This window comes from Glycine max, chromosome 20 (assembly GCF_000004515.6).
Source record: "Glycine max cultivar Williams 82 chromosome 20, Glycine_max_v4.0, whole genome shotgun sequence".
NCBI classification, from domain to species: Eukaryota; Viridiplantae; Streptophyta; class Magnoliopsida; order Fabales; family Fabaceae; genus Glycine; species Glycine max.
This window is the reverse complement of record NC_038256.2, coordinates 38,604,876-38,628,770: the sequence shown is the minus strand read 5'-3', so window position 1 is coordinate 38,628,770 and position 23,895 is coordinate 38,604,876. Positions and strand designations below refer to the sequence as shown.

Sequence of the window (23,895 nt, the reverse complement as noted above, 5' to 3'; positions counted from 1 at the left end):
TTCTTTTAAATTTTGCTAATAAAAAATAGTAAAGATGTTAATTTCTTCTTTATTTCATTAAAAATAATAAAAAGTAAAAAAATTACACTCACTTATTAATCCAAATTGACTATCAAATTAGTTTATATTTCGCAATTATCAATCCTATAAATATATTTATCATATAGATTATCTATTAATTTTATTTTAATTATTAATTTAAATTTAATTAAGTATACGAAATTATTTCCTTTTTTTCATAAAATATTTTTAATAAATACATATTTTAAAGTAACTAATTTTTTTAAAAAATAAAAGTTAAGAATAAGTAATAATATAATATTCAATATTATTATTATAGTATTTATATATTTATAAAATATTTAAGACTAAAATAATAACCATTAAATATATTTTTGTTTGAAAACTAATTACTGATAAGAAAGAATTAATAGTATATTATTATTATTATTATTATTATAACAATATGGGAAAAATTTTGGAATGAATCATCTTGGGTGATGGTCGATATCTTATGTTTATGGCTCTATCCGAGTATCGGCCACGTTAGCATATCATGACGTGTTCGCTGTATGATACGTTTTGTTGTACAAAAGGATAAAAAAAGTTAATAGAAAGAGAGTTAATGTATTGAAGAAAGATACAGTCAATGGCGTCCAAATACATTAATGTATTCTCCTTCTTTTTGGTTCTAAACTCAGTGTGTCAAATATTGTTTAAAATCATAGTTCAAAAATAAATAAAAAAATCAATTTTGAAAATGTTCTTTCTATCCATTCCAAAGCTACAATCTATTTTTGCATGCATCACAGCCACCTATGTTTGACTATGATATGCTTAAGAAATAACGGTGTCATCTTCTGAAACTTCAAACTTATCAGGACGAGAAGTTGGCTATGTTCAAAATTTGTCGATCCACTGGCACCAACTGATTTAGCAAAATTTCCAAAGCAAGAAAAATAATAATACAAGTATCTACAGTATTAAATATAGACAGATTTTTTGTTAAATCACACCATTTCCAAAGGTGACTGACTCTTCTTTCTCTCCAATTTTTTCCCATCAGTTAGGCTTAATTTCTAATTAGGCATCTATACTAGGGTTTCTCTTCATCACATTCACATCGCCACAGAAGAATTCTAATTTATCAACACTAGTTACGTCCATTTTTGTTAGTGAAACGTGCATCAAGGAATTGTACTTTCTCAATACTGTGGTTTAAACTTTTTAATTTTTGTAATCTTTCCAGTCGTATGGTTCCCGAGGAAGGTGGTGTCATTGAGTATTAGGACATATATAGCAGTTATTTTCAACAACAAAAAAAAAGGATATAGCAGTTGTTCTTGTTGACCCTGATTGAATTTTGAAGTGGTTTGAATTTTTAAGGCTAATTGCCAAAGAAAGACAGAAACTTGGTGGATTTCATATTTTAGAAATAGCTCAAATTCCATTGATAGAATAGAATAAATAAAATTGGTAGCTTTGTGGATTTAAGGTACATTTGGATGCTAATATTTTTCGTTGTTTTCCAGCATTGTAGGAGCTGATATCATGGCAGTTGAAAAGTCTGGAATAGCCAAAGATGTTACAGAAGTGAGTTTCTGCACTTTGATTACATTTTCTGAGTTTTTAAAATTGTGCTGTTCCCCTATTTCAGTGTTTCTAACTAGAATACATACTGATGCCTATTGTTTATTTTATGTAGCTGATTGGCAAAACCCCAATAGTATATCTGAATAAAATCGCAGACGGTTCTGTTGCCCGGGTTGCTGCCAAACTGGAATTGATGGAGCCATGCTCTAGTGTAAAAGACAGGTAATGATTTTGGTTTCTTTCATCCTTGCTACTATCATTTGAGTTTGGTTCTTGCTTTTACATGTCTTGGAATTACTTTGTGATTTGTTCCTATGATATACATTATATATGTAGGATTGCCTATAGTATGATTGCTGATGCAGAGAAGAAGGGACTTATCACACCTGGACAGGTTAGTACAAAGAAATCGCCTGGGATTGGGCATCAATAGTGAAGCTTCTAACAAATTAGTAAAGATATTATCCAGATTAGGAGCAAAGTGAAGCTGCTTTTTATTGCCAGGTGTTTAATTATGATTTATAAAATTGTCACAAATAACTTATCGTGAGTAGTTGAGCAGTCTAATTGTACCTTGGCTAATAGAACGAGAAGAAAGATATTCCATACATGCAGGATCACTACCTCTATTATTTTGAAGAGAAATCTATTTTTGAGTGCATTCTGTAATTTTATGATAGCTATGTCGCTTGTGTATGAAAGCCATCACATGAATGGTAGATGTAAGCATGTGGCCCTAATTGAAATAAAATGTGCAGTTTTCTCATATTCAACTTTACTAAATTTCATAGCAGTTATTTAAATACCAGGTGAATGATGCACTGTTAAGTTAGTTTCTGCTACAACTTTTGTGGAGAAATACTAGGAAGTGGATGTGTGAAAAAAAAATTGTTGGTATTAATTTGGGATAACCCTGAGTTTTCAAGTATTGTTTTTGTTGCATGTGGATTATCTTATTTTACTGAAGAGTATCCTCATTGAGCCAACAAGTGGTAATACTGGTATTGGATTAGCATTCCTGGCAGCAGCCAAGGGCTACAAGCTTATAATTACAATGCCTGCTTCAATGAGTCTTGAAAGAAGAACCATTCTTCTGTCTTTTGGAGCTGAGTTGGTTCTGACAGATCCTGCAAAGGGAATGAAAGGGGCAGTTCAAAAAGCAGAAGAGATATTAGATAAGACTCCCAACGCCTACATACTTCAGCAATTTGAAAACCCTGCCAATCCTAAGGTAATATACAAATTTGTTGTGTAACTGCAATAGTGGATGCTTGACAACTTGGGTGACACATTTTGTTATTGTTGTATTTGTAGGTACATTATGAAACCACTGGTCCAGAGATATGGGAAGGCACAAGAGGGAAAGTTGATGCACTTGTTAGTGGTATAGGCACTGGTGGTACCATAACAGGTGCAGGGAAATTTCTTAAAGAGAAGAATCCTAATATAAAGGTTGGTGTTTAAATTTGTATATATGTTTAAATATAAATTAAGGGGAATATGTGCATGTAATCTTTCCTGAGAATGGAAAGATATATTTTGGCTCTGGTTTACAGCTGTAGTGATTCCCCCTTCTCATTGTTTTTATTAGTTTTATTTTTATTCAGCTCTATGGTGTGGAACCAGTTGAAAGTCCAGTACTCTCTGGAGGAAAACCTGGTGAGTTATATAACACATGCTTTGATCCATTGTGAAAACTTATACACTCATTTTGATACTTTCTCACATGAACCATGAAAATGTTGCATGGCTATTAGATTTTTTATTTACTTTTCTATTTATTCATTATTAGGTGATTGCCTTACTTTTCCATGTTAAAGTGTATTCAGGAATGACATTTTTGTCTTGATCTGCTTGCTCATATTATTAAAAGGTGATTGCTAGTGGTTTTATTTATTTAGTAGAGCATTGATTGTATGATCCCACAAATTTTCACCTTTTTATGGTCACTTGAGCAGGCCAGAAGGACTTTTGGTGATATAGAAAAGCCTAGAGTACTCTTTTGGGGGCAGAGTACTCTCTGACTAGTAACTCAGATGCTATATGATGAAAAGGAAATCTTACTGTTACAATTATGCCAAAGTTGTGAATAACATAAGGCGTCTAAAGCGTACTTGTAACCCCAAGATAATCAAATTCATACACAAATCATAATTAAATAAAAAATCCTAATTTAGATTTAATTTCATATAATATGAAATACTAATTAAATCAAAACAGAAAATCTTAACATGATAATATTTTCGTATGAGCATAGAACATCAAAAGTAAAATCTCTAATAATAATGAAAAAAACTCTTATATAGGAGGAAATTCTAAAATTTCTAAGAATAACAAAATAATGCCTAAATAAAACAATCTTCCTTAAATATGTTTTTCCATTCTTCAGCACTTGGATTATCACATGCTTTCCTTAATGAGATTTAATTTTTTTGTTCTCTAAAAAATATTACTTTAAATTATGTCTGCTCTTATATGTTTTCCTGTTTGTCTTCCCTCCAGTAGTTACTTCAAGTTGAATGGTTTTTCTTTATAATAAATACTTAAAGTTGTGAACATCTAGGTCCACACAAGATTCAAGGGATTGGTGCTGGTTTTGTCCCTGGAGTATTGGAAGTTAGCCTTGTAGATGAAGTAGTTCAAGTAAGCTTTTAATGGTTTTTGAATAGTCGTCATACTAAGACTTGAAAGAAATATACAAAATGAAATATTATAACTTTATTCTAAAATTGTTTGGAAATGCAATGTGCAGTTTTAGAAACAATGTGATAACACCTGTGTATATGGTTATTGCATCTAATAATTGATAAATTACTTGAAATTCTTATACTTTCAATTAATATATATAGGGTTTGATACCGTAGTTTCTTGTTTTTATATCAATTTGGTGATATTGATGTGTTGTGTCTACTTTGACTTGAGATTTTTGCTACTAATTAAGCATTTCCAATTTAGGTTTACATTCTTTGTTTGTTGTTCAGTTAGTTTCTGCTATGCACTTTTTCTACATTAAGTAATATGGTTCTCTACTTCCCTGTGAAGTCCTAAGATGTGTGGGCTTTGGGGCAAAGTTTCAGTTTGTGGGGAAACTGCAAATAGCCAATAATGAACTTTTGGAATGGTGCCTCTACATCATGTCAGACTTAATATTGTTTTGGGTAGAAGGGAATCTTGGATGTCTTGAGGATTAAGTTCTAATTTCTGCACCATGGTGTAAAAATGGACACCTTTCTGTGTGAATATAATTATTAGAAAGATATGATTTTGTCATTATTTTGCGGTTTTTGTTTGGACATTTGTAACAGTTTAAGATTTGTTAAACAATGGATGTGTGATTTGGTAGATATCAAGTGATGAAGCAATAGAAACTGCAAAGCTTCTTGCACTTCAAGAAGGCCTATTTGTAAGTTCTAAATCTCTAGAAACAGCCATTATTGAGGCTATTCCTCCTATAGCTAGATATCTACTGAGTTTCCTTCAGGATTCATATTTGAATTTGGAAAATGAATAAGGAACCTATACTTTACATATTATTGTAGGTTGGAATATCATCTGGAGCTGCAGCTGCAGCTGCCATTAAGATAGCAAAAAGACCAGAAAATGCTGGAAAGCTTATTGTTGTAAGTTGATTGTTTTCCTACAAATTTTGGTAAAAGTGTATAGAAATGTCCGTTGAGAACTTGCAACAATATTCCCATGTTTTTGTTAATTTGTTCTCTTGTTTGGTTTGGTTTGGTTTTGATTGATGCCAACTGAGATTATGGGTCACTTAGTTGACAGTTATGTTTTGATATGGTACAGGTTATTTTCCCAAGCTTTGGTGAGAGATACCTATCCTCTGTGCTGTTTGAGTCAGTCAGACGGGAAGCTGAAAGCCTGACTTTTGAATCCTGATTTCAAGTGGTGGATTTTAACTGGCGAAACCAGTGATCCTTGTGATACAGATTGTGATTCTTAAATAAACATTACTTCAAAAGAAAAGAAAGGAAAATTTGTCATTATGCAACATACTTCTGAAATAATTTAGAAGGCCACTTTATTAATGGAATATGATGTTATCCTTTTCTTTTCGAATCTATCCTCATCTTGAAGAATTAATGTATTCAACATCTAGAAGAATAGCAGTGAAAATAACCATTCAACAAATTAAATTTTAGTATGTTACTGTTATCAGTTATCACCCTTTCCAGCAAATGACTCATTAGACTCTATTTGGACCTAATATTAACGGCTTATAGGATGACAAACTTGTAATGTGGATGGTGAAATTCTTTTTCGGGATTAATGTAACTTTTGCTAGAACAATGATACGTGCTTGAACCCAAAGAAAGAAAAAGAGGTGCTGAAAAAAGAGAAAATTGAGTAATGTTTTGATAGGTAATGTCTGTCTTAGACATTTCTACCTTGAAGGAATTCACTTTCTTTTAATAACTCCTGATGGAAACATAGAGATGAACAACTCTCTAGTTGTTTATTTTGACAGGAACAGGAAGAATTCGAAGGGGCTGTGCTTTTTGCAAGGTAATTCCAAATTTATCATCTATGTCCATATCTTGTGCTTCTATGCCATGTTCAAGCTTCCAATCAAAGGAGTTGATAAGGGAACCCAACATTAACAGCAACATCCTATTGGCCAGTAGCATGCCAGGGCATATTCTGCGCCCAGCACCAAATGGTGCAAGCTCAAAATTCCGTCCCTTGACATCAATGTCAGATCCTAGAAACCTGTCTGGTGAAAATACACTTGGATTTTCCCATAATGTAGGGTCCCTGCAAATAGTCCACGTATTAACCAAGACTTGTGCATCTTTTGGGATGGTGTAGCCACCTATATCCACATCCTTATCAGCTTTTCGTGGCAGTAAAAATGGAACTGGCGGGTGCAATCGTAATGTCTCTTTTATTATTGCTTGCAAGTATGGGAGTTTCCCAATATCTGCTTCCTCTATAGGATTATTACCTTTACTAATCATTTGCTCAAGCTCTTGCTTTGCTTTTGACATTACATCTGGGTTGCGGACTAATTCAGTCATTGCCCATTCAAGGGTGGATGCTGTTGTATCTGTTCCCGCAACAAATATATCCTATTCAATTCAACCATAAATTTCAGTTACTATAAGTCCATTATAGTCATTCATAAATAACATAATTTAAAATGAAAATAGCTAGGAGGAGGGAGGAGATTAATTACATGTGAGAGATGTTCAATCATATTCTTGTCCATGTACTTGTTATCTTTCGAAATGTTGAGCATGGCATCTAACATGTCATTGTGGACTTTCCCTTCCTCCCTCTGCTTCAACCGTTGGCTAACCAAGTCGTCAAACATGTCTAACACCTTCTTTACATTCTTACTCTGCCGCCTTTTGACGCCCTGTGGATCAACCAACTTTAACACTTGAAAAAAATCTGCCAAGTTTGGTGTTCCAACCAGCTTTGTGATATTGGTCACCAAGTCCTTGAACTCTTCTGCTTTACCTGTAGAGTGAATCAAATCCATAGAGAAGATAGTGTTTGATAAAAGATTTATGGTAGTCTTGAATGCTGCTGTTCCAATATCCACTGCTTCACCTATCTGGCTGCTTTGATGGATATCGGAGACTAGTTGCTGCACTATCTTACGCCTAACATCTTGGCTAGCATCAAGAGACTTGTGGGCAAATAACTGAGTGTTGCATATTTTTCTGAGTTCCCTCCAAAGAGGTGAAATGGGCATGAAGGCAAGGCTGTATTGTTCATGGTTTAGAACTGACACGGATTGGGGAATGGTTCGGTTTGACAAGAATTGGTCATTGGTTAGAAGCACCTCTTTGGCCATTTGTGCTGAAGACACAACAACAGTGGTTATTTGTCCAAGCTTTAGGCTCATTATTGGGCCATGTATCTTAGCAAGCTTTGCCAATGACTTGTGAGGCTTTTCACCCAATTCAAGGAGGTTACCTATGATGGGAACACGGGATGGTCCCGGTGGCAGCTTATGGTTTGCTTTTGTGGCCATTGCAAGGAATGAACCAAGAAGAGCATGAACTATGGCACATGTCAAGACAATGAGCAGTGCACAACTTGCAATGTCCATTATTGTCTGTAGGATTAGTGCGATGCAAGTGAATTGCTAACCAATTTCGAGGGAAAAAGAGAGGAAATATTGGTTTGGTGGATGCATCGCTCCATTTGCTAGCGAACTCAATTTATACATGATTTGTCAAACACCATATTGTTGGAAGCCCACGTTGCATTCAAGTTCCACGTTCTTTAATATTTTATTATTTTGAAAAATTTAATTATTTTTGGATTTGACCCATTTTTTATCCATATCTTTGCAAACAATCACCTTCAGTAACAAATTACGTACCCATCTTTTATCTCAATAACTCCTTATCTCACTTACTCTATAAATAGTATGGGGTGCTCTCATTTTTGTATCACCAAGGTTCGTGTGTGCGTCGCTTCCCGTTCAATTTGCAATGATTGAAGGTACGCTCGTAATATTTTTAATTTCCGTTATTTGATCTAAATATGTCATTTAAATTGATTTGCATATTTAGATCAGTATATATTCATTTTACATTCTCAGGGTCTAGTTTCTTATGCTACTTTTTATTATCAACGTCAAAAAGTCATAGTCATACACTACGTATATGACAAGTTCAGATTATCGTGAACATCTGATCTAAAGTTGACCTTCTACGTAGAGTGGTAGACTCATTCTGCCCATAGTTTGTGAGCTAATCCAAAATATGTCAGTAATGCAAAACAATAATGATTTTTGGATACTAAAAATGTTATTTGATATTTAGTGAAAAAGAGCTAAAAAAAAAACTTAAATATGTTTTGATTTTTAATGAATATTTGATTTTTTGGTTGTTTTATAATAAATTTGTGTTTTACATTGAATCCTTAATAAACTAATATTTTTATTTTTTGTGATTGATATTTTGTTTTAATCCTTGATAAATTAACGAATTTTGTATTTATTTCTTAATAAATTAATAAATTTTGTTTGTCCCAACTAATAACAAACATAAAAAATTTATAAAGAAATAAATATAAAATTTACTAATTTATTAGGGACTAAAAATAAGTGTCAAGGACTAAATAAAATTATTATTTTATTAGAGACTCAATGAAAAATAAAAATTTATTAGAAATTAAATGCAAAAAGTAGATATTTATTAGGAATAAAAAATATATTTAAGAAAAAAAAATATAATAAGTGATAGTGATATGATAGAAAAAGAAAGATAAAAATAAATAAAAAGTATTAATTAAGTGTTTGAAAAATTACCTTAAAAAAATGTTTGGAAAATTAGAATCTTCAAAATTAATGCCGAATGGTTGGTCCTCATTCCTATAGGTAGTGGGTGTGCTGAAGCCTGGGTGGGCTTTTCCAAACTAGTGTTGGCTTTTTTGGGTGTTTGAAATGAAACCTTCAAAGTTAATTCAATTTACAGGTTAAATGCATTGAATTTGTAAGTTTAAGCTTTGAAAACCAAGTTTTTTTTATTGTTTAAAAAATACAAATGAAATTAAACGAAACAAATTTTATTTCATTTCATATAAATTATTTTATGTTTTATTGTAAAAATATCTAAGTAATAACCTGAGTTTATTCTATTGCACTCCATTTATTTTATTTGACTTCACTTACTATTAAATATTGAATACTACAACCTAAGAGAATGCCAAAATTCTGCTACGTATGAACGACACAGTTTCTCCACCTCACATAGTGGAGGACCAACGTAAAAGAGTAAGACCAGGTCTATTTCATATATACTGATGAGTCCGTTTAATGTTGAATTTCTGGTTTGAGCTTTTCCATGCCAGATGGCTTCTTAATAGTTAAAACTTTCGCGAGAATGGAGCTGGAACCGTGCCTCCCACCGTGGATTGACATAATCCTTGCATCGTCTCGTTCTGCCTATAATTAATGTTCAAATATCCATCCCACGATAATTTCCAATATATTTCCACACTCATATTCTAAAAAAAGTCAAGCATCGTTCATATATATTTTTGGAAAGCTATAAGCTATTAATTAGATTAACTTGCAAATTGATGCTTCGATAACTAATAAACTGACATATATATCGAGTATTAGATTAAGAAAAAAGATCATGTATAAAATAATTTTTGGTCATTCAATCGTAAATAATCATTTATAATAAATTTATTAATTTAACATTATTTTAAAAGTCATACACACAATAATTTATAAATAAAAATATAAAATTATTTTACATATTGATTAAACTCGATATAAGATACGTAGTTTATGGCATAAGATATTGTATGACCGGATGGAGAGAAACATCGCTTCCATTTCCTTGCACTGATGTCAAATTGACGGGAGGGTTTGTGTTTGTACTGCTTATCTCCGTTGAATTGGTCATCGTCCTAACAATTTTGAAGACAAAAATAGTTTGTTTCATATCCACATAAAATTGGTGAGAAATAAAGATAAAATGAGAAACACATAAAAATGGGTGTGGAATATATATATATATATATATATATATATATATATATATGCATGCGCGCGTCACTCAATTTATTATGATATCAACTACACTTTTAATCTTGTAAGGCACACTCATCTCAGTGGTAGAATATTAACCCTGTCATCATGGGTTCAAGTTCCACGGTAGGCGTCAAATATTCCGACTAAGTTCCTGACAAGTTATTTGTCTTTCGTCCTTTTCTCTCGTCCTAGCTGGATCTCAAATCTCCTATTTTGGAGTGAGATGTATTACCTGCAAAAAGAACTCTAATGATCAAGTCAATAGAGTCCGGGATGTTTAAGTATCTATATGTGAAATGGTGAAAAATATATCTGATGATCTTTCTCTCAGGTCTATATACACATTTGATCTTAAAGTTATGTTTTTTGAGTTATGTAGACGAAGTATTATGTGTGATTGTGGAGAGTTGAGTGTGACACCTTCTATTTTACACATATATGTACTAATAATAAAAGAAATAAAAATGCAGAATTAATTAAAAGTTTTAAAACACATTTAAATAAAAATATTTTAAAGGGGTAAAAAATTCATATTCACTTTATCATAATAGAACATATCTAAATAAATAATAAAATTATCTCGGCTCAAAACAAGACTGTCCAAAACTCCAAAGAATAAACTAAAAACTCAACATGTGAAACAAAATGATACAAAACTTCATGCAATTAATACAGAAACTTATGTCCTAATATCACATCTTATCAGAGCATTGTGTTCCAACGTCCTCTATCATGAAGTTCTCCATAATCATCCACCTAACCATCTGCTTCCATGAACACAAGGTTCAAGATCATCACAGGATCTAAACACAAACAGCACACAGGGAGTGAGTTATCACATTCCTAACCAATAAAAAGAAACAGGACAACATGTAGATACACACTTTCATCACACTTCCACAATCCCAAGACAATACATTATCACGCCTCATTCATCATATACATGTCACACAGTAATAATATTAATATGTTATATTCATATGATTAAACACCTCAAACAATTTCACATAATCATATCAAAATCAAATGAATCAAAATCATATGTCAAAAACACTAAAAGCACTCAATTTTTTCAACCAATTCGCATCAGTACATCAATTGGCCCGTCAAACATAATAATCTCATGATTCATAAAGGCAAAATTACAATATAGTAACATCCCAAAATAAATCTCAATTTGATCCTCTAAGGATCCCTACACATGTTCATTTTAACCCCAATTGTGATAAACTAATCCCTTACCTCTAAGCGGGCTCACGGGTGTAGTCTGGCAACGATAGTGGCGTCTCTAGCGGTTTCTTAAGATTCCTCAAGTTTTGCTCTGATTGGTCTACTAGAGTTTCCAAATGTTAGAGAGAATGGATTGAAGCCTCAATTTCATTGTCTACGTGCGAGGGACATTTCTCCCTCCACAGACATTATTTGGCAAATACCAACGGTGGGGATGTGCTAAAATTAGCTCCAAACCTGTTTTTCAAAATTTACGATGATCCAACAATTAACGAGTAGGAGATCGTAGTTTCATTAGGACAGGTTTGGGTGTATGTAGGAAAAGAGAGTTACATGTGAGGGATATTTCTCTCACTACAAACCTTATTTCTCAAATTCTAACGGTGGAAATATGCGAAAATGAGTTTCTAACCTGGTGTTCAAATTTCACGACAATCCAACGGTTAACGAGTCCAAAATTGTAGTTTTATTGGGACGGATCTGAGTATATGCGGTGAGAAGAGAGGGTTTTGGGAGAGAGGGAAGAGAAAACGTATTTCGAATGTATGGTACATGTAAAAACTGACTTAATATGCCTTTATTTATAATTAGGATACTCTCAACCTATTATTTGCTCTTTTTATTTTATTTTATTATCTTATAAGAAGGAACTTTATTTTACTCCCTTTCAAATGAATAAATAAAATATCATTTTCTATTTTTCAAAAACATATATTTATTTTTATTTACCTTAAAATTATTATTTTAATTAATAAAATTATTTCTCTTTATTTATTTAATTAAAAAATATCATTATTTTTTAAAACTTTATTTATTTTTAAATAAAATATTTTTTTAATTTATTTTACGAAAAATAATGTGCTACATTGAGGGCTAGCATGAACCGAGTGCATACCAAGTTCATGGCTATACGGTACAATAAGTTATTCATTTTATTGGTTGAATGTACTCCTTATGTTCTATTTTATATAATGTTTAAGATTGTAACAGAATTATTCAGAAATATAATTAATATTTTAAATTATAAAATATATTACATAACTTCCTAATTAATTATATTTTTTCATTTACACAGTAACTATGGACTAATCATTGCTTGATTCATGACTTATGTATAAATATTATAAAATATAAACAACACATTTTGCACATGTTTATGTGTAAATTATAAAAATAATAATATTACTCAATTTGCTGCGTTAATAATGAAAAAGAAATACTTCCTATGATCCCAAATATATTTTGGTTTCAAATATAACTAATTTGTCTTATTTAATAAAATTATATTTAAAATATCATTTTGTAGTATTTAATAAGAATTTTATGTTTGATATCAAGCTCTGATGAATAGTAGTGAGGTTTATTTTTTAAGGGTCTTGCAGAATTAAAAAAAAAATGTCACAAAAATCATAAGAGAGCTAAAAAAAAGTCATAGATCTCTTAATTTTATGTATTTCAATAAAAATAATATTTTTAATTTTTTAGTAGGTGTTCACTGATTTAGCTATTTTTTAATTAAAATTAACAAAATTTCTACATGCAAAATCAATGATCATTCTATAGAGCTAACCCGATATATGTGCGCGTTAATTATTATAATAATCAATTCATTTAAATATAATTATAGTATGCAATACAAATGTGTATATTTTTCTATTATCTATTAATTTAACACCCTTAATTATTTATTAAAAAATTGCCTCAACTTAATCAAACATAAAAAATAAAGTCTCAAAAATAAAGATGAATACGTAGATCCTGATCACTAGAATGATAATGTATGGCCCTGTTTCTGTTGTATTTGACTCCCACGAATAAATAAAAATTCTATATGTTATGATATTTTAGTTCTTGACATTAGATAACTAACTTTTATTGTTTTGTTGGTTATTTTATTTTTTATAACTTTATTATTGTTTCTGTTAATTAGATGCCGCTAAAAAGATGTTTTATTACATCCTAAATATGTAATTTTCCAAATACACAAAATTTTATCTAGATAAAGGAAACAATGACTTTGTCACCTTGGCTAGTTAAAAGTATGTGAATCACGTAATTAGAGTATAAGTGATATGAGGTCACCAAATTAAAGAGTATAAGTGATATTTCAGCATAACTATCCTACTTCATTATGCACATGCTTATGTAAATTAAAAAATAATTATAAAAAATCATGTAATTTTTACTCAATTTGTTGTTACATTTAGAAATGAAATAACTTGAGTTTGGAAGGCAAATGAATCGGATAGCATACATTACACAGAGATCATGCCCTCTTTAGTTGTTTATTTTGAGAGGAACAATTCGAAGGGGTTGAGCTTTTTGTAAGGTAATTCCAAATTTATCATCCATGTCGATATCTTGTGTTTCTATACCTTGTTCAAGCTTCCAATCAAAGGAGTTGATAAGCGAACCCAACATCAACAGTAACATCCTATTGGCCAATAGCAAGCCAGGGCATATTCTGCGCCCAGCACCATATGGAGCAAGCTCAAAGTTCCGTCCTTTGACATCAATATCAGATCCTAGGAACCTGTCTGGAGAAAACATAGTTGGATTGTCCCATAATGTGGGGTCCCTGCAAATAGTCCACATATTAACCAGCACTTTTGCATCTTTTGGGATGGTGTAGCCACCTATGTCCACATCCTTACCAGCTTTTCGTGGTAGTAAAAATGGAACTGGTGGGTGCAACCTTAATGTCTCTTTTACTATTGCTTGCAAGTATGGAAGTTTAGCAATATCTGCTTCCTCAATAGGATTACCCTTACTAGTCATTTGTTCAAGCTCTTGTTTAGCTTTTGACATTACATCTGGATTGCGGACTAACTCAGTCATTGCCCATTCAAGGGTGGATGCTGTTGTATCTGTTCCCGCAACAAATATATCCTATTCAATTCAACCATAAATTTCAATTACCAAGTTAGATAGTGATTCATAAAATAACATAATTTAAAATAAATGACAATATATACGTAGGATAGGAGAAGAGATTAATTACATGTGAGAGATGTTCAATCATATTCTTGTCCATGTACTTGTTATCATTTGAAATGTTGAGCATGGCATCTAACATGTCATTGTGAACTTTCCCATCCTCCCTCTGCTTCAACCTTTGGCTAACCAAGTGGTTAAACATGTCCAACACCTTCTTCGAGTTCTTACTCTGTCGTCTTTTGATGCTCTGTGGATCAACCATCTTCAACACTGGAAAAAAATCTGCCAAGTTTGGTGTTCCAACCAGCTTTGTGATATTGGTCACCAAGTCCTTGAACTCTTCTGCTTTACCTGTAGAGTGAATCAAATCCATAGAGAAGATAGTGTTTGATAAAAGATTTATGGTAGTCTTGAATGCTGCTGTTCCAATATCCACTGCTTCACCTATCTGGCTGCTTTGATGGATATCGGAGACTAGTTGCTGCACTATCTTACGCCTAACATCTTGGCTAGCATCAAGAGACTTGTGGGCAAATAACTGAGTGTTGCATATTTTTCTGAGTTCCCTCCAAAAAGGTGAAATGGGCATGAAGGCAAGGCTGTATTGTTCATGGTTTAGAACTGACACAGATTGGGGAATGGTTCGGTTTGACAAGAATTGGTCGTTGGTTAGAAGCACCTCTTTGGCCATTTGTGCTGAAGACACAACAACAGTGGTTATTTGTCCAAGCTTTAGGCTCATTATTGGGCCATGTATCTTAGCAAGCTTTGCCAATGACTTGTGAGGCTTTTCACCCAATTCAAGGAGGTTACCTATGATGGGAACACGGGATGGTCCCGGTGGCAGCTTATGGTTTGCTTTTGTGGCCATTGCAAGGAATGAACCAAGAAGAGCATGAACTATGGCACATGTCAAGACAATGAGCAGTGCACAACTTGCAATGTCCATTATTGTCTATAGGATGAATGTGATGACAAATTATATGGCAAGAAATGGAACTGAAAGGCAAGAAAGAATGTTGGGTGATGCTTTTCCGTTACCTGGGAACTCAATTTATACATGACTCCTAAACATAAGTTGATTTTAAATTTTAAAATAATCCCACTTGTTACAAAGTAAACGTTATAAGTAGGTTCAAATCAGGCTATATTGCATTCTGAACAGAGGAAAAGAATGTAGACTCATTCTTCCCATAGATTTCGATCCCAATTCAAACGGAATCCGCTTCGAATCGGCAAAGCTCAAGAATAAAAATGTAACCATATGTTATTTGGTTTTGCCGACCAAAAAAAAATGTTATTCGGTGTTAATTAAGTTTTGTTGAATATACGTGTAAGAAAATAAATTTACAAAAGATCAAAAATTAAAAAAAATATATTAACATGACCAAGAATATATTTAAGTCAAAAAAATTCATCCTGATTCTCGTGGGTCGTAACCGAATTTTAGTACAGCTAGCTACAATTTTTTTCCACTCATTCCTTAAATTTTCTTACTATATAAACTTAGTATTCTATTTGAAAAACTCACATGTTTGCTTGGGTTTTTCTAGAATTATCCTGTTATGCAACAGCAATATCTTTGGAATATAGTTTGTACATCATGGCTTAATTACAAAGGATGGTATTTTTCCACTTCAAATATGATTTAAGTTCTAAAATCATGTTAAGTTATATATAAACGTAATCAATAATAATTTTCTCATTACCAAAAAAAATCTCAAATACTATAATTTTGAATGAAGTTCAATTTGCACACTTCAAAGTAGAATTTAAAATGTGTAAACTATAACTAAAGCAACTTTAATCTAGCAACAGTTCCTTATCATTTTCTATTTTTTTATAAAAAAAAAGTGTGAAATATTTTTTTTTTATAAAATCTATTATTGTGACGTGAAAGCGATGCTTATAGAAAGAACGGATACCTCTCCCTACTTTTTATTTTCCAAAATCTACCTACTACCCATAAGAATTAAGAAACGCTCGATGTCCTTATTGAGTAAGGTAGGTTTTTTGGTGAAAAGTAAGGTAGGTTTAATCCCATCCCCCCCAAAACCTTGGTTTGGTCCAGGTCCAACATTGGTTCGCTTAAAAGAAAATTAATTTCAATAATTGTGTGTTACTCGGTGAATCTCAACTATCTGCTAATTATATATGTAACATGACCTTGAAGTCACTTCTCATTAATCAGAGGAAGACTCCGTTTAATTAAACTAAGAGTCTCATTAATCATGTCTTAAGATCACTGGTTTGATTAAAAAATAAAATAAAAAGTATTTATTATAGAAATCATAAAAGAGTATTAAAAAAATCATACATAATATAATTTTACGTATTTCAATAAAATTATTTTAATCAGTGTTTGATGAACATTGATTAGTATTTGTCTTAAATTAATTACTAGGACTAGGTCTCATCATATTTTTTTAATAATTCATAATCATGTCTCACAACATTTACAAAAACATGCTAAAAAGAACACCACAAGAGTGCAACATATATATGAATAATGACAGACTAAACAGGCAGCTCAACACTAACAGTAACAAATAAGAACCTGAACTTACAAATACCAAAAGCAAAAAACCACTTTATCCCGTGTTACAGAGAAACAGAGATAAATCATATCATTTTGTTGAGCGTTGACATGCGTGACTGGACTTGGTCTTGTGCATGCAATGATGTTTTTATGTGCCAAACACACCCTTGCACCGTGTCTACCTAACAGATATGGCCACATCCACACGTAGGTAGACATGCCGTCCCTCTAGAGGTGCAATGGCCTGAACCAAACTTGAGTTTTTTGGATGAGTTTTAAAAGTTAAATATGATGTACTTTGATGATGAGTTCAGAATATATTTCTGGTTATTAAGACCAGGGACGGAACAAGTTTAAATGATTCGGGAGAACTATATAAATTAAAGTTCAATTGATAAGTATTAAAATTCATACAAAATAATTATAATTATGTGTTTTTTAAAGTGGTTTTAGAACATATAGTAGAAAATATAAAAGATAAATTAATTTTCTTTAAAGACCCAAGATTGCACATGCTATTAAGTATTAAGAACCTTTATGATTCTATGATAAAAAAAGTTAATATTTACATTAACAATATTTTTTTACAAAAAAAAGTCATTAATTTATTTTTCAAAAATATATTAATTTTGAATTAACTATGTTACTTATTAAGTTGTTTTTAGGCCAAAATATGCTTAAAATATATTAACTTAGAATTAACTATATATATTTAAAAAAATAGCACTGCATCAAGTAAGTCCGTCTATGGTCCAAACCCGGTCTAATGTTATTTATGTTTTAAAAAACAAGGTTTTTTTTAATGATTGTGCAAGAACAGTAACCTAGTCTGATAACTAATTTCAGGTTGAACCACCGTTTTGTTCAATATTCTCTGCCAGGTGCAGGGACGACGGAACAAAAAAAAAAGTACTTTTTTTTTAATGGAAATATCTTATCTCATTTTATTTATAATAACTGAATCAATACAAGAAGGGACAAAGTTAAAAACATGTCTACATAGCATCTTGACACTCTTGTTAGGCAATGAGCAACAAGATTGACTTGACGATTAATAAACTTAAGAGAAAAGTTTTGAAATACACTAAGATTTCTTTTGCAGCTCCTAAGAATACTACCATACTTGTTCAAAACTTTTTGAGAGAACAAAGAGTCAATGACGACATGCTTGCAGTCAGATTCGAAGATAATGTTGTCGAGCTTCGAATCAGAGACCCAAGCAATTGCTGTGTGGAGGGGCATTGCCTCTGCTTCTTGAGCTGTTGGAGAGCTGTGGTAGTGAGCTGAAAATTATTCTTTTCAGAAAAAAAAAAATTAACACATGAATTAAAATGATTTATACATCAAAATAAAAGTAATTTAAAATGTAATAATAAAAATCATTTTAAAAACCAATATATAAACTAGAAAACATATTTGAAAATAATGGAAGTAATTGAAAGTAATTAACATATAATTGCAAAAATTATATACAGCACATGTAATAATTATATCACTATAATTAATATAAAAACATAAACTAATTTAACGTATATTCAAAGTCAACATAAAATGAAATAAGTATATCTAAAACTAATATGAGCAATGAAAGTAATTAAATAATTATATAATTTTATCTACCTAATACATAAAGTTATTATTACTATTATAAATAAAATAAAAGTAAAATTCAATAACACAACTGACAATACCAATTTTTGTAAAAATAAAAAAAGATTATCAACATAAAAAGGGGGGCAAATGTCTGATTTCTAATTAGATGTTTAGAAAAAAATGGGGGGGGGGGGGGGGGGGGGGGCCCCCGGGGGCACCCACCCAATTTCCACCCAGGGGGGAAGCCCAAAAAAATTTATATTAAATCCCAAAATTTCATTTTTAATATAATTTGTACTTCTAATTATTGTTTTTCTTTAAATTATTAAAAAAATGACACCAGTTTATTTTAATATTTGTTGTATATATTACTAAAACTTATTCTGTCCTTCCCAGGAAGACTGAGCCCGTTGGTTATTAAGTGTTAATTAACTAAGTATTGAGCTTTTCATTCCATTTTAAACTAACTTTGTTTAATGATTGACCAGACTCTTGTTATTTGGTCAAACGTTTCAATAATCAACGTGGGTTCGGCAGCTTAACAGATGGAACAGTCTACTTCTTAGTGAATGTTGCCGACTTATGAGATTAGGATGCTTCCTTTCCAATCTCTTTGAGAAGACAAAAATAGAATCAATATAATAAAAAATAGTAAGATCAGGTTTTGTTGTATGCTTCAATACGAAAATGTGCATGAACGTAATTGAACAAGTAATGACATGTGCATGACCTGGTTCGTATCCCTTTTTATTTTAATGAATAATTGGTGGTTTGTACTTTCATGGGGAAAAAAAAATGCTCCAATCTCAACAGCATAAACTACTGCTTTATCAGTAAGGCCTAGGATCAGTTCTACTGTTTTTATCAATAAGGACTAGTATCTGCTCTATTATCTTTAGACCACTAAAATGGAATGTCACCACAGTAAGGTATAAACTGTGTCACTGAATTTTATAGCATCATTGATAATAATCAGATAAAATTTTGTGACTGTTTCCCTGCCTCAACCACCAAAAGAAATGCAATGCCCCCATCCTGGCATAAGATACCATTAATACCTGAAGCCCATGTTGCACTGAATACCTGAAGCTTCCCCATTCCTTGAAGTGTGCTTTTATAGGCAAGAAGAGAATGCCCTATACCTACACCCATGTTCCTTAAGACAGTTGAATCTGTCAAGTCCCTCTGCAGAAAAGAAAAATGAATATAGAAAAACAACAATGATTTCCTAGAGCTAATAACGATTAGACTATAACTGTCACTGAATTATGCTAATAGGTCAATAGATTACGAGGTTATCAAATCAAGATTCAAACCATGAATTGTCAAGCTAATTTTTTAATCTAGAATCATAAGATTCAAAGACAATGAAAAATAACTTGAAATATATCATATAAATGTATAGTATTCAATTCAATGTAATAACTTTAAACTTGAAATAGATAAAGCAACTTAACCATAAGTCTCATACAGCAAAATTACAATTATAAATTTGTTTGTCACACCTCTAATTTGGAAGAATGGAAACAAAGCAATGAAACAGCCAAATAGAATGCATGCACTGAATGAGTGAGTGCCAAATAGAGTAATGAAATAATCAAATAAGATAAGTTCAGTAGTGTTCCTGCAATTCATTTCATTTAACAATTTTAGTTTATATGACTTTTCAATTGCTTTCTTGAGAATTGGTGAAAGAAAAACGAAAAATAATGAATGGTTAAATCATGTGATTTGTATTGACAATATGAAATCATACATTTATTGATTCATTAATGTATTTTAAGATTTAAAATCATTTGGGATTCATCTTATGATACAAATAACTAGCTTGCTAAAATGCTAAATTGTACTATAGATTACAATAGCTTGGGTAACTCTTTCCATAGCATATTATTTGCAGTGTGTACAGAAAATTACCTAAACCAATTTTCAAAAGATATATTAGTAAAATCCTCTTGGCATCATAGTTTAGAATAATAGAAATACCAAAATGACCATAATAAAACAAAATAAAAATCAAACTCAAGGAGGCCTTCCCTGCCAACATGAAATCGGCAACTTCATGCTTAGATGAGACAGTCCTCCATTAGCTACACCTAGATTACGTTCGCTGTTCTCAAAATCAATAGGATTCACTTTGTGAGGCATAGTTGATGACCCAATCTCCCCAGCCTTGGTGGTTGGCATAAAAAGTTTTGTAAATGAAAAGATTATTGTCATTTGTCACTCTCAAAGTATAGCATTATACTCAGGTTTTTGCTACTACATCAGAAAGCTCACCTGCTTAAAGTAACCCAAAGATATATTATTGAACTGGATGAGCAAATGAAAAAGCTTTGCCATGTAGTCATGAGTTTCAATCTGTTAACCAAGTGGAGTTATATAATCAGCAGGATACATTAAGTTACCAACTCAAGTTGGCATCAGATGATCATGAAATGATAGCTCTAACTTAGCTTTGATTTTTTTAGTACTCAAGATATAACTATCAAATATAAGGACTGAACTTAAAAAAAAAAAAAAAAAAAAAACTAGCCTGAGCTTCATTAACAATTGATGAAATGTTCTAAAACAATGTATATGTACACACCAATAGAGATAGCAGAAGTCTAAAAATTTTATATGGTTGCTAAAAACCTCAATATTCATTTTAAAAAATTAAATTGCATAAACTTGAAGAAAACAAAAAAAACAATAAAAAAAAATAAAAAGGTAAAAGCATACCTGGGCAACATAAGGATTAAAAATTAATCCAAGAGATTGTAGAAACTGTTCTGCAATGTGAGGCCACTTAACTTCAGGATATGCAACATGTGCATTGTAATTTCCAACTGCACCAGCAAATTTCCCCAATATCTCGACCTGAGACAGTTCCTTCCTTTCTCTGCTTAATCTTGCAGCAAATATCGCCATTTCTTTTCCCAGGGTAGTTGATGAAGCTGGCTGGTGAATAGTGCAGGAAAATTACAAAGTTCAATCAAGACTGTTTAACAAAGAAGAATAACAACTAATGAAGTGAAAGAACAATAATGCTAATGAATTGCAATAGTGTTTAAAAAGGAACTAAGTAGTATCACTATCTACGACCTTTCATATAACAGGAGTTCAAAAGCCTAAAAACCAATTGTTTGTCACTACAAAGTTAAAGCATTTGCCATAGCCTAATTTTACAGCCCGCAATAATACATTGATTTTTAAATTTTCAACAAATGCACAAATGAACATTCCTGTCCATGAGTGTGAGAAAGCATTGGGACAAGAGCATTATCTTTAGCCATGTCACACAAAGCTTTGATTATTTGATCCATGACAGGAAACATGACAGAATTCATTGTTTCCTTCAGCATCAAGGCATGTGCAAGATTATTTATATCCTCAGATGTGCAAGCAAAGTGGAAAAACTCAAGCACCTACAAAAAGGTTTTAGAATAACACAATCCATCAGAACTCATGATTAAAACAGAAAACAGTGTACAACCGCATAGCACAAAGAAACACATAAAAGTGAATCCCAACCTTAACCACTTCTGCATTGGATTGACACTTTTGTTTCAAGAAGTACTCCACTGCTTTCACATCATCATTTGTGACCCTCTCAATGTTTTTAACCTCCAAGGCATCATCAACACTAAAGTCATCAATCAGGCCTTGCAAAAAAAGATTTAGCACCGTCACTGAAACTGGGAACCTCAACAATTTCAGGAATCCGAGATAGCTGCAGCAAGCATTTAATCTAACAGGAAGCATACACATATATACATCATTAGAGAGCAATACTACCCAAAAGAGAAAGTTCAACACAGAAAACAAAAAAGGGTTCTTCAATCAAAAGGGTCTTAAAAAAGAGGGGAATCAGCAAAAGGGTACCTCAACAAGAACCCGAAAGTATATTAAGCCATATTCACTCAGAAAAGGAGTCAGTTCCTTAACTTTGCTCCAATAACGACCATCCAATGGGGACAGAGCCGTCAAAACAGAGAGCTCAAAATCAGCGGAAGGAGGTCCAAAGGCTAGAGGTGGGTGTGTGGGTGTTGAGAATGGCTTTGCAAGAGCAACCTCTGCGAGAGGAAGAAGGGAAAGAAACATAAGAAAAAGCAAGAGGGTTTGTGTTAAACTTTGAAGGTTGGTTCTGCGGGGGTTGATGCTCCCAAGTTGGGAAGCGTTAGAGAGTGCCGTGAACTCCATGAAAGGCTTTGGAGGAAGAACGCACGAACCCTTTTACGACGAAATCACACTAATTGAACCGCACCTAGTCTCTATTTTTTTGTTTTTAACAAACTCCCAGTCTCTATCTGTTATCTCCTCAACCGATGCAAGAGCGACCACATCGGATAAAATTGTAACCGATGCAGAAGAGTGATAGTCCTTTTAATTTCAAAATTGTTTGTTTTTATTTAGGTCATAATAAGAAAATAATAAATAATGGAAAAGAAAGTCAGATAAAGAGAAAATATTTTATGGAAGATTAGTTTGTTAGGAAGGATGGGAGATAAAAACTTCATTTCTTTCACTATTTTTAACTACAACTTCAACCTATGTTAGAAAAGCAAAATCACCAATGTCATAAAAATAGTTTTCATACTACATTTTTTTACATAAATATTTTTTTATTTTTACATATTTTCGTAAAAGAAATCTCAAGAAAAGAGATCTTATATTCTTAATTCCAAGCAACAAATTAGGGAGATATATTCATAATATATAAAATGAATAATTTGTACAATTAAAATATAATATATATTGCTGTACATTATATTTTAATTTACAAATTATGGTATTGACTATTTTTTATAATACTATATATATATATATATATATATATATATATATATATATATTATTTCATCTTATCTATCTAATGTAATTTATATATTATTACTAAGAAAAGATTTATATAAATTACACTCGATAGACAGGAGAGAGAAAAAGATAAAAAAAGGACTAAGGACAGGAGAGAGCTTATCCTATCGTACTATCTTTTAAGTCAGTTTTTGTTTATGATAAACATTACACTAGACAAACACTGTAAAATAAGCATTATTATATTTTATTTGGCACAACCAATAACGAATTAAAATAAGAGAGTAATTCTGCTATACTATCATATCATTATCAAACGGACTCTTAAGAATTATTTTTCAACATAAGTATTTTTAGAAGAAGAAAAAAATAAAAAATTAATGAGTGCTTTTTAAATTATTTTTCTTAATTTTTTATCTTTTTCGATCTATCAATGTTAGCTTTATTTGTTAATTAAATTTTAAATAAATCCTTAGTAGTTTAAAAAATCTTATATTGCAATATAAATTATTCATATAAATTTAAAATACAATTTATATGTTTAAAAATATTGATTTATTACAAATTTAAATTATATATAATTCTTAAGAATTTTAATTATATAATTCTTTCTGAAACTAAAATTGTTTCAATATTTAACTAGTTAAATATGTAAACCTCAATCACAATGCTCTGCCTCCCA

General features: G+C 31.5%; 3 protein-coding genes and 1 pseudogene across 8 annotated transcripts; 1 reads left to right on the top strand and 3 right to left on the bottom strand.

Annotated features, from left to right (window-relative positions):
* Positions 1-756: 756 nt before the first annotated feature.
* On the top strand, positions 757-5,654 carry OAS-TL2 (cysteine synthase). Of its 6 annotated transcripts, none has more exons than NM_001251482.2 (11): positions 853-1,027; positions 1,533-1,593; positions 1,706-1,815; positions 1,930-1,987; positions 2,561-2,824; positions 2,908-3,045; positions 3,201-3,252; positions 4,157-4,236; positions 4,937-4,996; positions 5,133-5,213; positions 5,395-5,654. In NM_001251482.2, exons 2-11 carry the CDS (start codon positions 1,552-1,554, stop codon positions 5,485-5,487), a joined length of 978 nt encoding a protein of 325 aa, NP_001238411.2. In that variant the 5' UTR covers positions 853-1,027; positions 1,533-1,551; the 3' UTR covers positions 5,488-5,654. The 6 variants fall into 6 exon arrangements, 3 of the variants coding, with proteins under 3 accessions (NP_001238411.2, XP_014627690.1, XP_014627691.1); XM_014772204.3 differs by lacking the exon at positions 853-1,027 and adding an exon at positions 1,038-1,197 and having other exon boundaries at positions 5,395-5,641; XM_014772205.3 differs by lacking the exon at positions 853-1,027 and adding an exon at positions 1,068-1,156 and having other exon boundaries at positions 5,395-5,641.
* A 22-nt stretch (positions 5,655-5,676) lies between these two features.
* On the bottom strand, positions 5,677-7,961 carry LOC100807367 (geraniol 8-hydroxylase). Its single transcript, XM_003556005.5, has 2 exons — positions 6,785-7,961; positions 5,677-6,677 (listed from the first exon to the last, which is right to left on the bottom strand). The coding sequence occupies exons 1-2, from the start codon at positions 7,667-7,669 to the stop codon at positions 6,057-6,059; spliced, it is 1,506 nt and encodes a 501-aa protein (XP_003556053.1). The 5' UTR covers positions 7,670-7,961; the 3' UTR covers positions 5,677-6,056.
* Positions 7,962-13,395: 5,434 nt separating this feature from the next.
* On the bottom strand, positions 13,396-15,306 carry LOC100805772 (geraniol 8-hydroxylase). The gene is made up of 2 exons (XM_006606002.3): positions 14,346-15,306; positions 13,396-14,233 (listed from the first exon to the last, which is right to left on the bottom strand). The coding sequence occupies exons 1-2, from the start codon at positions 15,228-15,230 to the stop codon at positions 13,622-13,624; spliced, it is 1,497 nt and encodes a 498-aa protein (XP_006606065.1). The 5' UTR covers positions 15,231-15,306; the 3' UTR covers positions 13,396-13,621.
* Positions 15,307-17,733: 2,427 nt separating this feature from the next.
* On the bottom strand, positions 17,734-22,710 carry LOC100805235 (adenylosuccinate lyase-like; annotated as a pseudogene).
* Positions 22,711-23,895: the final 1,185 nt, after the last annotated feature.

Bases quoted from the DNA above. Each gene is read 5' to 3' on its own strand.
- LOC100805772 (XM_006606002.3), bottom strand. From the start codon at position 15,230: ATGGACATTGCAAGTTGTGCACTGCTCATTGTCTTGACATGTGCCATA. The intron at 14,234-14,345 runs GTAATTAATCTC...TGAATTGAATAG, and splicing joins TGATTGAACATCTCTCACAT to GATATATTTGTTGCGGGAAC.
- OAS-TL2 (NM_001251482.2), top strand. From the start codon at position 1,552: ATGGCAGTTGAAAAGTCTGGAATAGCCAAAGATGTTACAGAA. The intron at 3,046-3,200 runs GTTGGTGTTTAA...ATTTTTATTCAG, and splicing joins AGAAGAATCCTAATATAAAG to CTCTATGGTGTGGAACCAGT. The intron at 3,253-4,156 runs GTGAGTTATATA...GTGAACATCTAG, and splicing joins ACTCTCTGGAGGAAAACCTG to GTCCACACAAGATTCAAGGG.
- LOC100807367 (XM_003556005.5), bottom strand. From the start codon at position 7,669: ATGGACATTGCAAGTTGTGCACTGCTCATTGTCTTGACATGTGCCATA. The intron at 6,678-6,784 runs GTAATTAATCTC...TGAATTGAATAG, and splicing joins TGATTGAACATCTCTCACAT to GATATATTTGTTGCGGGAAC.